At 48.1% G+C, this 17,191-nt stretch overlaps 1 protein-coding gene across 8 annotated transcripts in view; it reads left to right on the forward strand.

The window, feature by feature from the left end:
- The window catches only part of DAB1 (DAB adaptor protein 1), a 1,130,661-nt gene that overhangs the window by 971,100 nt on the left and 142,370 nt on the right, over nt 1–17,191 (forward strand). For 5 of the 8 annotated variants that reach the window (XM_089656556.1, XM_089656558.1, XM_089656555.1 and 2 more), the window contains exons 11-12: nt 66–131; nt 12,792–12,851. The exons of 2 other annotated variants lie outside the window; for them this stretch is intronic. In XM_089656556.1, the coding sequence (XP_089512682.1) occupies nt 66–131; nt 12,792–12,851 (126 nt within the window). The remainder of the gene's footprint in view (nt 1–65; nt 132–12,791; nt 12,852–17,191) is intronic. One more of the 8 variants, XM_089656557.1, reaches the window with a different exon arrangement.

Below are 17,191 nucleotides of genomic sequence, written 5' to 3' on the forward strand. Positions count from 1 at the left end.
CTGTCTTTTCTATTTTTCCCGCTCTGGTTTCTGCTCTCTCTCTTCTTTGCTGGACGATACCATAGTACATAGTGTTCGAAGCTGGCCATGAGTCCATACGAGACCCAGACACAGAGGAAAGCATATACCAGGTACCTACAGAGGGGAAGAGCGAATGTGTCTCTAACAAAAAAAAAAATAATCTCATTCATATTTTGCGAATAGAGAATTCATCTAAAGAAAGTTCTACTAGGTCATTGCTGATACCAGAACCCGCATTCCTTTGTCAGAATATTCTAATAGTTAATTTTGTTACTGAAAGTTGCGTGATGCTAATTTTTTATTACTACATGGAAGCTTGGTTAGAAGGATTCTAAAAAACTTATGGAAAAAATGTTGTCAGAAGACAGGTTGTGCTATCATACATTGTAGAGATTTTTTATATTATTATTATTATTATTATTATTATTATTAATATTTAGGTTTTTTTAATATATATATATATATATATATATATATATATATATTTATTTTATCTTTGTTTTTTATTTTATAATTTTCTTTTCTTTTTATTGTTATTATTGCTACTATTATTATTAATGTTATTTTATTTTCAATATATATAAATATTATTATTATTATTATTATTAATAATATTTAGGGTTTATATATATATATATATATATATTTTTTTTTTTATTTTTTTTATTTATTTTATCTTTGTTTTTTATTTTATAATTTTCTTTTCCTTTTATTGTTATTATTGCTACTATTATTATTAATGTTATTTTATTTTCAATATATATAAATATTATTATTATTATTATTATTAATAATAATATTTAGGGGTTTATATATATATATATATATATATATATATATTTATTTATTTTTTTATTTTATCTTTGTTTTTTATTTTATAATTTTCTTTTCTTTTTATTGGTATTATTGCTACTATTCTTATTAATGTTATTTTATTTTCAATATATAAATAATAATATTATCATTATTATTATTATTTTTATTTTTTAATTTATTAGTTATTGTTTTTTCTATTTATATATCTTTACGTTCTGTATTGTATTATAGTTAAAAGCATTTAGCGCAAGCAAATTAAAAACATTTGGACTGGACTGAGAAATCTCAGATCCCTGGGCACTTTGAAGGCTCAGTCTGTAGCAGACACTTTTGCCAGAACATTTATTTAAAAAAAAAATCTTAACATGAGACTCTCCGTGTTTTTATCGTGTCTAATGCATGTGATTTACCTGTGAAAGCCTCCCTTGTGTAGACAGCCAAAACCCTGACTACGACTGGGTGCCGCCATCTTGGATGTGATGTCAGCAGCCCCGTTTGTCAATCTAGTATTCTCCTTCTCTCGTCCTACTACATTAAAGGCTACATAGGGAGGTGAATGGAGGGGAAGAGGAGCTGGGCCAGCATTGACAGTAATTAGACACTCTCAGAAGAGGAAAGGGCTCTGACATGCAAGAAGGGAAGGGCTCTGCTAGGGAAGGACATTTTCTGAAGTAGTCAGATTTTTTAGTAAGTTCAGATTTTACCGACAATGTTTTAGTTTGGGGGCAGGGATTTGTTAAAGTGAGTATTTTAGTTATAGGTGGAGACTTTTGAGCTGAGTAACCCCTTGGCCTTCTATATGTCATGGATACTCCAGTAGTGAGATATCCCTGCCATAAAATGGGCGTTCCCGCCATCTTTGTATGTCTCAGCTCCTCCTGTTATTAGACAAGGTGGAGAGACATGGAGGGAACTTCACGATCTCCACCTTGTCCAATCAGAAAAACACTTTGTACCCAGTGAGAACAATGCAAGATGTTCAGTGAATGGCATCCATGCAGATCGAGCGCCCCCTTGTCAGTGGTGTGTCTAGGTTTTGTGCTGCCCTAGGCAACACAAAAATCGGCCTCCCCAACCTTCCCCGCGTAGAGAGCCTGACCCTGACCAACACCCCCTCCCCCACTGTGGAGAGAGCATAACACCGACCAACAACCCCCCAAAGGAGAGAGCCTGACAATAACCAACACCCCCCCCCCCAACTGTGCAGAGAGCATTACACCAATCAGCAACCCCCCCAAAGGAGAGTCTGACACCCCCCATCCACTGTGGAGAGAGTATAACACCAACCAACAACCCCCCAAAGGAGAGAGCCTGGCACTGACCAATACCCCCCCAACCATGGAGAGAGCATAACACCAACCAGCCACCCACCCACCCAAAGGAGAGCCTGACACTGACCAACACCCCCCCCCCGAACGCAGAGAGAGCATTACACCAACCAGCAACCCACCCCCCCAAAGGAGATACTGACCAGTACCCCCCCCCCACTGTGGAGAGAAAATAACACCAACCAACAACCCCCCTAAAGGAGAGCGCCTGGCACTGACCAACACCCCCCCAACCACGGAGAGAGCATAACACCAACCAGCAACCCACCCCACCCAAAGGAGAGCCTGACACTGACCAACACCCCCCCCCCCCACCGTGGAGAGAGGATAACATCAACCAACAACCCCACAAAGGAGAGTCTGACACCCCCCATCCACTGTGGAGAGAGTATAACACCAACCAACAACCCCCCAAGGAGAGAGCCTGGCACTAACCAATACCCCCCCAACCATGGAGAGAGCATAACACCAACCAGCCACCCACCCACCCAAAGGAGAGCCTGACACTGACCAACACCCCCCCCGAAAGCAGAGAGAGCATTACACCAACCAGCAACCCACCCCCCCAAAGGAGATACTGACCAGTACCCCCCCCCCCCACTGTGGAGAGAAAATAACACCAACCAACAACCCCCCTAAAGGAGAGCGCCTGGCACTGACCAACACCCCCCCAACCACGGAGAGAGCATAACACCAACCAGCAACCCACCCCACCCAAAGGAGAGCCTGACACTGACCAACACCCCCCCCCCCACCGTGGAGAGAGGATAACACCAACCAACAACCCCACAAAGGAGAGAGCCTGGCATTGACCAACACCCCCCCCCAACCGTGGAGAGAGCATAACACCAACCAGCCACCCACCCCCCCAAGGAGAGAGCCTGACACTGACTAACACCCCCCCCCCAACCGTGGAGAGAGCCTAACACCAACCAGCAATCCACTCCACCCAGAGGAGAGAGCCTGACACCGACCAACACTCCCCCCCCCCCCCCCCGGAATAAAGAATCCCGCCCTAGGCAAATGCCTTGTTTGCCTTGTGGTAAATACAGTATGCCCCTGCCCCTTGTTGTCATTGTACGGTAAGGCAGCCAATCGGTACAGGACCCCAAAGATAGTGCCAATCACAGGAAGTGATCTCCAGCTTCCACATCGGTCAGGGATGGCACATACACACCTACATTGCACCAAGCTGGCACAGTGGAAGTATGTAACAAAAAAGCAATTCCCGGATTTCAGCTTTAATTTGAAAAAAGTGGAAGAAAAAGAGGAAGTAATACAAATTCTTCTGTATCTTTTTTTTCCTTTCATATCATTCGGTGTATAATGAACAATTCAGCACAGAAAAGCTGATAATTTGCAGCCTTAATAGATTCCAGAACCAGCTGAAACATTGCGGATTGTTTTTTGATTGGCTGGATGGAAAACATCGTAAACGCAAATTAGGAAGTAAATGTCATGAATGTACATTTTCGGGGGAATATAATTATCATAATCGTTAGCGTTATGGATTTTACAAAATAAAATTAAGCCCGGTTAGTTCGCGCACAAATTGTTGACATTGGTATGATTGCCGTTTCTCATCATTAAGGCAAGGGAGCTATTTTTTTTTTTTAATCTTTTTTTATGCGCTGAAATCATTTAGGTGATATGTAGCAAAAACATAAAACAAAGAGAGAAGCAGCGCCATCTAAGTGCAGCAAGAAAAGGAAATAATTATTGCTGCACATAGATGGCGCTGTTTCTCTCTTTTTTATGGTTCACAGAGTCTCTTCTAGCTCTTTTTGAATCGGCTGCCACTGAGCCAAGCATTGTTGGATTATCCCTTAACCTCTTCACTCCGGCTGAATGCAAATGTGCGGCCTCCCGGCGCCTGAGCGACCGCACATGTGCGTTCTATTAAAAAAGAACATATGTGCTGAGAGCGCGCGCCCTGCACGCTCCCAGCACACATGTCCGGTACTCACGGAAAGGTCCCGATCTCCTCTTTCGATGGGGACCTTTCCCGATCATGTGACCGCCGTGACGGTGTGTCACGGCAGTCACATGACCCTAAACCCCGCCTCCCAGCTTCTGAAACCCTTAAAGGGCCGGGAGGCACCAGCGCCAAGGGGTTAATCACTTTTGGACTTTAACCTCTTCCCTTCCGGCCAATGTCGATAAACGGATGGACAGGAGCGCTGCTGATGCAGGTGGACGTTTTTAAACATCCCTCCACATCCATTGCCTGGGAATGCGTGGCCTCCAGAACATAGATCGCTGTACAGGACCTCCATGGCTGACAAAACGGAAACCCAATCAATGAAAGGGGCGGAGCCAGGGACAGTCAGGCCGGAAAGGAGAGGGCTAGATGATTCCAGACCTCAGGGTCGTGGAAAAGGGGGTACCACCAGTCCTCCTGTATGGGTCCCAGGCCAGCAGGGGGGGCCAAGGCAGCTGGGTTAATCAGATGTGGCAGGGAGGGTGATCAGCATGGTGTGGGGGGGGGCATTTACTGGAACTGATCCCCTGTATGGCTCTCTCTGCAGCAGCTGAAAGCCGGCTTCTTCTCCTCTCCCTCTCGCTGGCTTTCCACCACCAGTCCTCCTGTACGGGTCCCAGGCCAGCAGGGGGGGCCAAGGCAGCTGGGTTAATCAGATGTGGGCAGGGAGGGTGTTCAGCATGGTGTGGGGGGCAGTTACTGGAACCGATCCCCTGTATGGCTCTCTCTGCAGCAGCTGAAATCCGGCCTCTTCTCCTTTGCCTCCCGCTGGCTTTCAGCTGCTGCAGAAAGAGCCATACAGGGGATTGGTTCCAGTAATTGCCCCCCCCCCCATCATCACCCTCCCTGTACACCATACTTTTCCAACTGCTGCCCAGGCCCCCTGTTTCCCCCCCACCCCTGCAGTACTGCCGGTTTCCCGCCTCTACTTCCCACCAGCAGCTGCAAGCACACAATAGGATCTTTCAGGATGGAGCGTGGGGGAAGGGTCCTCTAAATGTCACATTTACCAGCCCCTTCCTTTTCCTGAATGAATACAATGAGCAATTGGTACTGATCACTCACTGTGTTCATTCATAACTGAAGCATAGTAAACTGTGTTTTTTTTGGGGGGTGGGGGCTGTCAGGCTGGCTGCATGGGGGTCCCATGGTTTTTAACAGCTTCCCTGCTGGACCCCCTCCAGCCAGGAAATGAGGCGGAGCTCTATTTGACGTACTGTGGCTTCTAATGCACATTGGGAGAAGCTCACAGTGTGCGGTAAAATCAGAGGAAGCTGTTAAAATCCAGGAGAGGATCCGCTACAGTGTGCAAGACTGAAGGGAAGGCCGGAGTTCTGCTTTAATATGAACTTTCCCAAACCAGCAAGACGAATGTATCTCATGGCAGACAAGAGGGAATATCCGGAGTAGGAAATATTTTTTATGTCTCACAGAATGTCCCTAATTAGCTGATAACAGATGCGGATTATGTATAGTCGGGGCCTTGTATCATTTCCCTGACATGACAAAAATTCCGTTCCCAGCTTGATGACGGCGATACAAAGGATGGGAGGACTAGGGAGCGATGACTACGGAGCGAGCTTGTTAAGCGCACACCTGGAGCGGACGACTAATTAATTGCCTCCTTAGCAGTATACAGAGGAGAGGCGATTTTTAATGGGGTTTTACACCGGCCGGGGACTTCTAATGAGCCGAGGCTTAGATCACACCCATGAAGTATGCTCAGCGCCGGCACCCGGAGCCAATTCCTTTACCTGATTTACATCAACTCTCCCAACTTAGGACAAGGTCATCCAGTGCCCAGGGAGAAGATACCAAACTGCCCCCCCCCCCCCAATATATATGAGCATTATGTGTCAGCAAAAATAAGAAAAACTGAGCACTGAGCGGAATGCTTAGCACTTAAACATAAATTCTTTTTTCAAGCCAAAATTCTCCCAAAACAAAAAAATCCCTCGTCCCAGCACAAATATTTCCCCTATTCGCTCAGCACAAACCCCCCCCCCCCCCCGATCACCCCCCAAATTTCCCCTTCTAGAACAAATCTTACCCCCGTCATCCTGCACATTCTGGCTCCCTTCCTTCCCAAATTGCCCCTCCTACCACAAATCCCCCTCAATTATTCCTACGAGCACATATCCCCCCCAATCATCCCTACTAGCACAAATCCCCCCCAATCATCCCTACTAGCACATATCCCCCCCAATCATCCCTACTAGCACAAATCCCCCCCCAATCATCCCTACTAGCACAAATCCCCCTCAATTATTCCTACGAGCACATATCCCCCCCAATCATCCCTACTAGCACATATCCCCCCCAATCATCCCTACTAGCACAAATCCCCCCCAATCATCCCTACTAGCACATATCCCCCCCCAATCATCCCTACTAGCTCAAATCCCCCCCAATCATCCCTACTAGCACAAATCCCCCTCAATTATTTCTACGAGCACATATCCCCCCCAATCATCCCTACTAGCACAAAACCCACCACCAATCTCCCTCTTTAACACCCTCAAAATTTACCCTCCTTGCACAAATCCACCCCCTTTAAAATCATCACATCTAGCACAACCCCCCAAATTCCCTCTCCTAGCACAAATCATCTCCCAGCACAAACCCCCCCCCCAATCACCCCCCAAATGTCCCCTTCTAGAACAAATCTTACCCCCGTCATACTGCACATTCTGGCTCCCTTCCTTCCCAAATTGCCCCTCCTAGCACAAATCCCCCCCAATCATCCCTACTAGCACAAATCCCCCTCAATTATTCCTACTAGCACATATCCCCCCCCAATCATCCCTACTAGCACAAATCCCCCCCCAATCATCCCTACTAGCACAAATCCCCCCCCCCCCCCAATCATCCCTACTAGCACAAAACCCACCACCAATCTCCCTCTTTAACACACTCAAAATTTACCCTCCTTGCACAAATCCACCCCCTCCAAAATCATCCCATCTAGCACAACCCCCCAAATTCCCTCTCATAGCACAAATCATCTCCCAGCACAAACCCCCCCCCCCCCCCGATCGCCCTCCTAGCACATCCCCCCAAATTTCCCCTTCTAGAACAAATCTTACCCCCATCATCCTGTACATTCTGGCTCCCTGCACACACCTTTCCCCCCTTCCTAATCATCCCTGCTAGCACAAATCCCCACCACCACCAACAATCTCCCTTTTTAACACCCTCAAAATGTACCCTTCTTGCACAAATCCACCCCCCTCCAAAATCATCCCATCTAGCACAACCCCCCAAATTCCCTCTCCTAGCACAAATCATCTCCCAGCACAAACCCCCAGATCACCCCTCCTAGCACCCCCCCCCACCAAATTTCCCCTCAAAGAACTCACTCTTCTTAGCACAAATCATCTCCCTCGTCCCCCCAGGACAAATCACCCCTCCTAGAATTTACCCTCCTAGCACAAGTCCACCCCCCCTCCCAAATCACCCCTTCTAGCACAACCCTCCATCTAGCACAACCTCCCAAATTATCTCTCCTAGCACAAATTACCCCCCCATCCCCCAGCACAAACCCCCCAGATCACCCCTTCTAGCACATCACCCCCCCCCCAAATTTCCCCTCCAAGTACAAATCTTACCCCCATCATCCCGCAAATTCCCGCTCCCTGCCCAAATCCTCCTTCCCAAAATCCCCCCCCCCCAATACAAATACACCCAATCATCCCTACTAGCACAAATCCTCTCCTCCTCAATCCCCTTTTTTTAACAGCCCCAAAATGTACCCTCCTAGCACAAATCCACCCCCCCTCTCAAATCATCCCTTCTAGCACAACCCCCCAAGTTCCCTCTTTTAGCACAAATCATCTCCCTTTCCCCCAGCACAGACCCCCCAGGTCACCCTTCCTAGCACTTTCCCCTCCAAGAACAAATTTCACCCCCATCACCCCCCAAATTCTCCAAATACTGCCCTGTCATCTCAACTAACAAAAATCCTCCCCCCAATCCCCCTTTCTAGCGCCCCTCAAAATTTCCCATCCTAGCACAAATTCCCCCTCCCAAATCTCTCCTTGCACAAATCATCTCCCTCCTCCTTACCATCCCCCAGCACAAATCACCCATCCTAGCCCAAAAAAACTCCCCCTACTAGAACAAATATTACTCCCATCACCCCCAAATTCCCCCTCCTAGCAAAAATCCCACCATTCACATTCCCCCACTAGAACAAATATAACCCCATCATCTCTACTAACAAAATCCTCCCCAAATCCCCCTTTCTAATACCCCCCACATTTCCCATACTATCCCCTTATCCCCCCCCCCATCCCTATTCCTAGCACAAATCATCTCCCCTGTCCCCACCATCCTCCAGGACAAATCACCCTCCTAGTAAATCCCCCCCTAAAATTACCCCTACTAGAACAAATTTTACTCCCATCAGGCCCAGTATTTCCGCTGCTAGTACAAATCCTTCCATCTAGTGACAAATAATCTTCCCCCTCCCTGCCATCCACCAGCACAAATCACCCCTCCTTGCACACCCCCCCCCCCCCCAAATTACCCCAACTAATCGAATCTTACAATCTATTTCCGGGCTCTGTAATGTGAAGCGTCATCGAAGTGATCAGATCTGAATGGAGCAGTAAATGTTTCCAGCATCGAAAATAATACAGAATAGTTTGTATGGATATCACATGATCCGCATTAGTTGGATTCTTCGCAGCATATTAGGAAAACGATGTTTCCTTTTATTTCAATGGAGCAAAGAATGACTGGCGGCCTAACAGAGATAGGAATTCCTGGACAGGGGAGACAGGAGGGCACAGTACAGCAGGGACAGGAAGGCACAGTACAGGGGAGACAGGAGGACACAGTACAGCGGGGACAGGAGGACACAGTACAGCGGGGACAGGAGGACACAGTACAGCGGGGACAGGAGGACACAGTACAGCAGGGACAGGAGGACACAGTACAGCAGGGACAGGAGGACACAGTACAGCAGGGACAGGAGGACACAGTACAGCAGGGACAGGAGGGCACAGTACAGGGGAGACAGGAGGACACAGTACAGCGAGGACAGGAGGACACAGTGCAGCAGGGACAGGAGGACACAGTACAGGGGAGACAGGAGGACATATTACAGCGGGGACAGGAGGACACAGTGCAGCAGGGACAGGAGGGCACAGTACAGCGGGGACAGGAGGACACAGTACAGGGGAGACAGGAGGACACAGTATAGGGGAGACAGGAGGACACAGTACAGGGGAGACAGGAGGACACAGTACAGGGGGGAAAGGAGGACACAGTATAGGGGAGACAGGAGGACACAGTACAGGGGAGACAGGAGGACACAGTACAGGGGAGACAGGAGGACACAGTACAGGGGAGACAGGAGGGCACAGTACAGGGGAGACAGGAGGGCACAGCACAGGGGAGACAGGAGGACACAGTACAGCGGGGACTGGAGGACACAGTACAGCGGGGACAGGAGGACACAGTACAGCGGGGACAGGAGGACACAGTACAGTGGGGACAGGAGGGCACAGTACAGCGGGGACAGGAGGACACAGTACAGCAGGGACAGGAGGGCACAGTACAGGGGAGACAGGAGGACACAGTACAGCGGGGACTGGAGGACACAGTACAGCGGGGACAGGAGGGCACAGTACAGGGGAGACAGGAGGGCACAGTACAGGGGAGACAGGAGGGCACGGTACAGGGGAGACAGGAGGGCACGGTACAGGGGAGACAGGAGGGCACAGTACAGGGGAGACAGGAGGACACGGTACAGGGGAGACAGGAGGGCACAGTACAGGGGAGACAGAAGGGCACAGTACAGGGGAGACAGGAGGACACAGTACAGCGGGGACAGGAGGGCACAGTACAGGGGAGACAGGAGGACACAGTACAGCGGGGACAGGAGGACACAGTACAGCGGGGACAGGAGGACACAGTACAGCGGGGACAGGAGGACACAGTACAGCAGGGACAGGAGGGCACAGTACAGCGGGGACAGGAGGACACAGTACAGCGGGGACAGGAGGGCACAGTACAGCGGGGACAGGAGGACACAGTACAGCGGGGACAGGAGGACACAGTACAGCGGGGACAGGAGGACACAGTACAGCGGGGACAGGGGGACACAGTACAGCGGGGACAGGAGGACACAGTACAGGGGAGACAGGAGGACACAGTACAGGGGAGACAGGAGGGCACAGTACAGCGAGGACAGGAGGACACAGTGCAGCAGGGACAGGAGGACACAGTACAGGGGAGACAGGAGGACATATTACAGCGGGGACAGGAGGACACAGTACAGCAGGGACAGGAGGGCACAGTACAGGGGAGACAGGAGGACATATTACAGCGGGGACAGGAGGACACAGTACAGTGGGGAAAGGAGGACACAGTATAGGGGAGACAGGAGGGCACAGTACAGGGGAGACAGGAGGGCACGGTACAGCAGGGACAGGAGGACACAGTACAGCGGGGACAGGAGGGCACAGTACAGCGGGGACAGGAGGGCACAGTACAGCGGGGACAGGAGGACACAGTACAGCGGGGACAGGAGGGCACGGTACAGCAGGGACAGGAGGGCACGGTACAGCGGGGACAGGAGGACACAGTACAGCAGGGACAGGAGGGCACAGTACAGGGGAGACAGGAGGACACAGTACAGCGGGGACTGGAGGACACAGTACAGCGGGGACAGGAGGGCACAGTACAGGGGAGACAGGAGGGCACAGTACAGGGGAGACAGGAGGACACAGTACAGGGGAGACAGGAGGGCACAGTACAGGGGAGACAGGAGGGCACGGTACAGGGGAGACAGGAGGGCACAGTACAGGGGAGACAGAAGGGCCCAGTACAGGGGAGACAGAAGGGCACGCACGGTACAGCAGGGACAGAAGGGCACAGTACAGGGGAGACAGGAGGACACAGTACAGCGGGGACAGGAGGGCACAGTACAGGGGAGACAGGAGGACACAGTACAGCGGGGACAGGAGGGCACAGTACAGCGGGGACAGGAGGGCACAGTACAGCGGGGACAGGAGGGCACAGTACAGCGGGGACAGGAGGGCACAGTACAGGGGAGACAGGAGGGCACAGTACAGGGGAGACAGAAGGGCACAGTACAGGGGAGACAGGAGGGCACAGTACAGCGGGGACAGGAGGACACAGTACAGTGGGGAAAGGAGGACACGGTACAGGCTGACTCAGTCCCACCCCCACTCTTTTCTCATTGGCTCACTAGCTGTGATTGACAGTAGCAGGAGTCAAAGACCTCCGTTGCTGTCTCAGCCAATGAGGAGGAAGAGACCTGGGAAAGTCACTGCTCTTGTGCAGGTTGCTCAATTGCGATGAAGTCTGTTCTCATAAGGCTTCCAAACCCCCAGATGAAGGGAGTGCTTGGCTCCCGAAACGCGTTGGATTTTCTACGTGCACCTATTATGAATCCTTTTTTGTTTTTTTACACTTTGTGGAATAAATACCTGACAGGGGCTCTAATCCTTCCCCATGCTGTCCAGAACTAAACAATACAAGTTTTGGTGGATTGATACATTATTATTATTATTATACAGTATTTATATAGCGCCAAAGGGTTTGCTCAGCGCTGTACAGTAGCAGGGGGGACATAACATGAGACAAGACAGTAACAATACAATACACGAGGGGTTCGAGGGCCCTGCTCTTTGGAGTTTACAATCTAGGAGGGAGGGGGAGGTGGTACAGGAGGAGATGGCTGTGGGGGATAGAGTGGTGGGAGGAGTGGAGGAGGTTAGTTGTTGGGTGAGGTCGGGTGTTAGGTGAGGTTGGGGTAGGCTTCCCTGAAGAGGAGGGTTTTCAGGGTGCACCTGAAGGTGAAGAGGGTAGGTGACAGTCTGATGGATTGGGGTAGGGAGTTCCAGAGGATGGGGGAAGTCCTGGAGAAGTCCTGCAATCGGGCGTGGGAGGAGGAGACCAGGAAACTAGAGAGTAGGAGGTCCTGTGAGGAGCGGAGGGCACGGGTAGGGTAGTATTTGGGTATCAGGTCAGTTATGTAGTTCGGGGCGGCATTGTGAATGGCCTTGTAGGTCAGGGTTAGCAGTTTGAATTTGATGCGTTGGGCAATCGGGAGCCAATGAAGGGATTGGCAGAGGGGGGAGGCAGATGTGGAGCGCTTGGTGAGGTGGATGAGTCTAGCGGCAGGGGTGGGCAACTGTGGCCCTCCAGCTGTTGTAGAACTACAAGTTCCATGAGGCATTGCAAAACTGACGGTTACAAACATGACTCCCAAAATCAGAGGCATGATGGGACTTGTAGTTCACCAACAGCTGGAGGGCCACAGTTGCCCACCCCTAGTCTAGCCGCTGGTATTTTAACAAAAGAGTGTAAAATACAGCCAATCACAATGAATCATTTAAAATCAGGTTGTTGCGGTTTTACTGCATGCTGCAAAGAGCTATACCTTGACCGAGCAACGCAGCTCTTGGCCCCTACCCAGTCCATTTTGATTTATTTCATTGGGAAACTGCCCCTCCCCCACCCCCCCTTAAAGAGCATAGCACCACGTAGTACATGAGATACGGCTAGCCATGTGTGTCCAGCATGCATTTGTCCTGTCACATGTCTGTACTGTGTGATTGTGATACATTGACATTTCATATTGACCCAGACAATATCTGGCTTAATTCTAGGTCCCTACCAGCCATAAGAAAGAAGGTGTCTATGATGTACCAAAAAGTCAGCCGATAAGTGTACGTATCATTTCTTATCTTAAGCATTTTGGGATCAGAATGATGAATGAATCTTGTGCAGCATCCACGGGTTCTGGGGAGGTGGATTCAGTTGTGTGCGTGTTGGGGGATGGGCCTTCGCCTAACAAAATGTATGAAAAAGAGTTAAAAAGATGCTTTGAATGTGTCACCTCCACCCAAAAAAATGGCTATTTAAAGGTCGGTTCCTTCCAAAAACCAATTTCAAATTTTACACGTTATCGGTTATGGTGACCGTCCGTGCTTCAATAAATGATCGATTCCTTTTCTGAACGATCTCTTTCAATAGGAATAATCTGTCTATAGAGGACAATGCATTTGTTTGCCATGCCACATATGCCCCCTAGCAATAAAGTTAAAAAAAAAGTGTAAAATAAAAAATGTAAAAAATAATATACTGTATATATACATTAAAAAAATATTTTTTTTTTATGCACCCCCCGCACACACTCTATATAAAAAGCACAGTGTAGGATGAGCATTATTATTATTATTATACAGGATTTATATTATTATTATTATTATTATACAGGATTTATATTATTATTATTATTATACAGGATTTATATTATTATTATTATACAGGATTTATATTATTATTATTATTATTATTATTATACAGGATTTATATTATTATTATACAGGATTTATATTATTATTATTATTATTATTATTATACAGGATTTATATTATTATTATTATACAGGATTTATATTATTATTATTATTATTATACAGGATTTATATTATTATTATTATTATACAGGATTTATATTATTATTATTATTATTATACAGGATTTATATTATTATTATTATTATTATTATTATACAGGATTTATATTATTATTATTATACAGGATTTATGGCGCCAACAGTTTGCTCAGCGCTTTATAATATAACGGGAGACAATACAGCAACAATACAGTTCAATACAAGAGGGATAGGAGGGCCCTGATCCTGGGAGCTTACAATCTAGGATGTGTGTGTAAACATCAATTGCCCCACACATGTGAGGTATCACCCTGATCATCTGAATGAGAGCAATAATTCTTGGGCCATAAATCAAGGGTAAAGTGTTATTAAACCCACAACAGTACAATCAGTCTGTAGATGCAGTAAAGCATGCTTGTTATACTCACTGTGGAACCTAAAGGGTTAATCCTCTGCATTGTGCAAAAAGGTTGTTTGATCTTGTCTTCTCTAATCCTCCCCTTCTTCTACTGCCCCCAATCTATCTGCTGATAGAACAGAGCTCTAAGAGTCACTCTGCACATGCTCAGTTTATTGTGTATTGCTAGAGAGTTTTTTTTTCTTTGGGAGAGTGCATATGATCAGCACAGGGCCAACCAGCGCTGTCCAGAGAGAAGGTCAGGGGTCATGAAGCCTCATAGGACAGTTAGAGGAGAATGAAAACTCCTCCTATAAGCTTTAACCAGTGATCATCTAGACACTGAATGAAGTCACAAGAATGCTCTATACTGCTGATGAGAAAAGATATTTAGCACTTTATATTTGCTAAAATAATAAAATTTCCATGTTCTGTGTACTGTGGGAGACCGGATATACTAAATGCAGGGTCCGGGGAGAGCGGATATACTGAATGCAGGGTCCGGGGAGATCGGATATAGTGAATGCAGGGTCCGGGGAGATCGGATATAGTGAATGCAGGGTCCGGGGAGAGCGGATATAGTGAATGCAGGGTCCGGGGAGAGCGGATATAGTGAATGCAGGGTCCGGGGAGATCGGATATAGTGAATGCAGGGTCCGGGGAGAGCGGATATAGTGAATGCAGGGTCCGGGGAGATCGGATATAGTGAATGCAGGGTCCGGGGAGACCGGATATAGTGAATGCGGGGTCCGGGGAGAGCGGATATAGTGAATGCAGGGTCTGGGGAGACCAGATATAGTAAATGCAGGGTCCGGGGAAAGCGGATACAGTGAATGCAGGGTCCGGGGAGAGCGGATATAGTGAATGCAGGGTCCGGGGAGACCAGATATAGTGAATGCAGGGTCCGGGGAGACTGGATATGGTTAGTCTGCCCCTGTACGTGATTGTGCAGTTCTGGGTAGGGGGTGCGCGCTGCCTTTCGCGGCCTCGGCTTTCAATTACCGGTACCGCCAGCAGTGGCATCCCTAGGTGGGTGTGCGGGGGGTGCGCGCCGCACCGTGTGACACCTATCTCACAGGGTGACACCAAAAAGATTTAAAGCAAGACGACGATCCCCACAAGATGGATCGAATCTGCGGTAACACGTAGTGTCTTCCTCCAGAGGTGGGCGGTCCCTGTCGTGCACACACAGCCTGGCTCTTCCCCTTCCTGTCTCCCCGTCGAACCCCCCGGACCGGTGTTGCAAGAGCAGTTAACCTTGTATAGGTTGCAAGCCGACGATCCCCGCAAGATGGATCAGATCTGCCGATTGGGGAGCATAATGGATCCGAGGGACCCCCTTGCCGTCCGGTGATCGCCAAATATCTCCAACAGGGGAGAGACCTGTGTATAAACACAGATCTCTCCCCTGTCAGCTCCTGCACACTGCTTTGTATGGCTCTGCATAGCACACAGTCAACCCCTTGATCGCCCCAGCTGTTAACCCCTTCCTGCCCAGTGTCATTAGTCCAGTGTCAGTGCTTTTTATTAGCACTGATCACTGTATTGGTGTCACTGGGGATGTCAGTGACACTAAGTCAGTCTCCCCCCCCCCCCCCCCCCCGAGTGTCAGAATGCCCGCCGCAGTCCCGCTACAAGTCACTGATCGCCGCCATTACTAGTACAAAAAATTTAAAATTCCATTTGTAAACGCTATAATTTTCCCGTAAATCAATTCATTTACATGTATTGGGATTTTTTTTTAGCAAAGCAGAATACATTTTGGCCTAAATTTACGACGAAATGATTTGATTTTTTTTAATTTTTTTACTGGACGTTTTATAGCAAAAAGTCAAAAATATTGTTTTTTTCTCAAAATTGCCTGCCTTTTTTGTTTACAACAGAGTTTCAAAATACAGAAATGTAACTCCCAGTCTGTATATTCCCTGTTTCGTCAATGACCCATACAACCCTGTTCTGATGATCAGCCTTGAAACTTTACAACCTGCTGGTAGTAACCTGGTCCTAATCAGGCCACAGAGACACAGAGACAGGGGCTGACCAGGGGCGGACTGACCATTTGGGAACTCGGGCACTGCCCGAGGGCCCGGGGTCAGTAGGGGGCCCCATGAGATGCCCCTGGTACCTTTCATAGGCTTTTTTGGGTGTGGTTTGAGTGTGGGCGAGGACACAGGGGCCCCATGATCCCCTATTGCCCGGGGGCCCCATGAGTTGTCAGTCCACCCTTTTGGCTGACCATAGAAGAGATAACAGGACAACAATCAGGATAAGCAAAGTATAAACACAGCCTAAACATTACATTGAAATCCAAGCCTGAGCTGTCAAGAAGGCCTCTATGGCATGAGCAAGCAGACAAGTCTATAGATCAGGGGCAAGCTGAATGTCCAGCAGTCTATTTAAGCATTCCTAAATAGGACAGGTGTGCGCTACAGTATGACCTGAATTGCAGTGCCAGGTTACTACCAGCAGGTTGTAAAGTTTCAAGGCTGATCATCAGAACAGGGTTGTATGGGTCATTGAAGAAACAGGGAATGTACAGACTGGGAGTTACATTTCTGTATTTTGAAACTCTGTTATAAAATATAAAAAGTAGAGTTTTTAGAATACTCGAGCAGTTTTATCAGAGAACTATGCTGACTGATTGATGGGCCATTTTAAAATGAAACACCAGGCAATATACTGAATGCAAATATGTTATAATAAGGAAATCAAATCCCTTTACAATCTGTTGAAAAAAAAAGTCATATTGTATACAGACCTCAATAGCACAAGCTCAAATTTACACAAAGAAGCGGGTGACTCATCCTTTTATTGGTTGGTTCACTCTGATGTTATAATCAGACAAACAGAAAGCTAACCCATAGAGCTCTGGGGATTCTTTAAATTGTATTTAAATAATTGTTTGAAGAACAAAGGTATGTCTCCACGCCATTTTGGAGTAAGTGAACCACTTGTCCTCCGGAGGATTTACCCATAACCAGGGGCGGACTGACCATTTGGAAACTCAGGCACTGCCCGAGGGCCCGGGGTCAGTAGGGGGCCCCATGAGATGCCCCTGGTACCTTTTTCATAGGTTTTTTTGAGTTTGGGTGAGGACACAGGGGCCCCATGATCCCCTATTGCCCGGGGGGGGCCCATGAGTTGTCAGTCCGCCCCTGCCCATAACACATACCCATTTACACATAAACTTGCTTGTTCAGTACGGCAAATTGC

The sequence above is a fragment of the Staurois parvus genome, unplaced genomic scaffold (assembly GCF_062004578.1).
Source record: "Staurois parvus isolate SC_StPar_1 unplaced genomic scaffold, SC_StPar_1.0 ptg000917l, whole genome shotgun sequence".
In the NCBI taxonomy this organism is placed as follows: Eukaryota; Metazoa; Chordata; class Amphibia; order Anura; family Ranidae; genus Staurois; species Staurois parvus.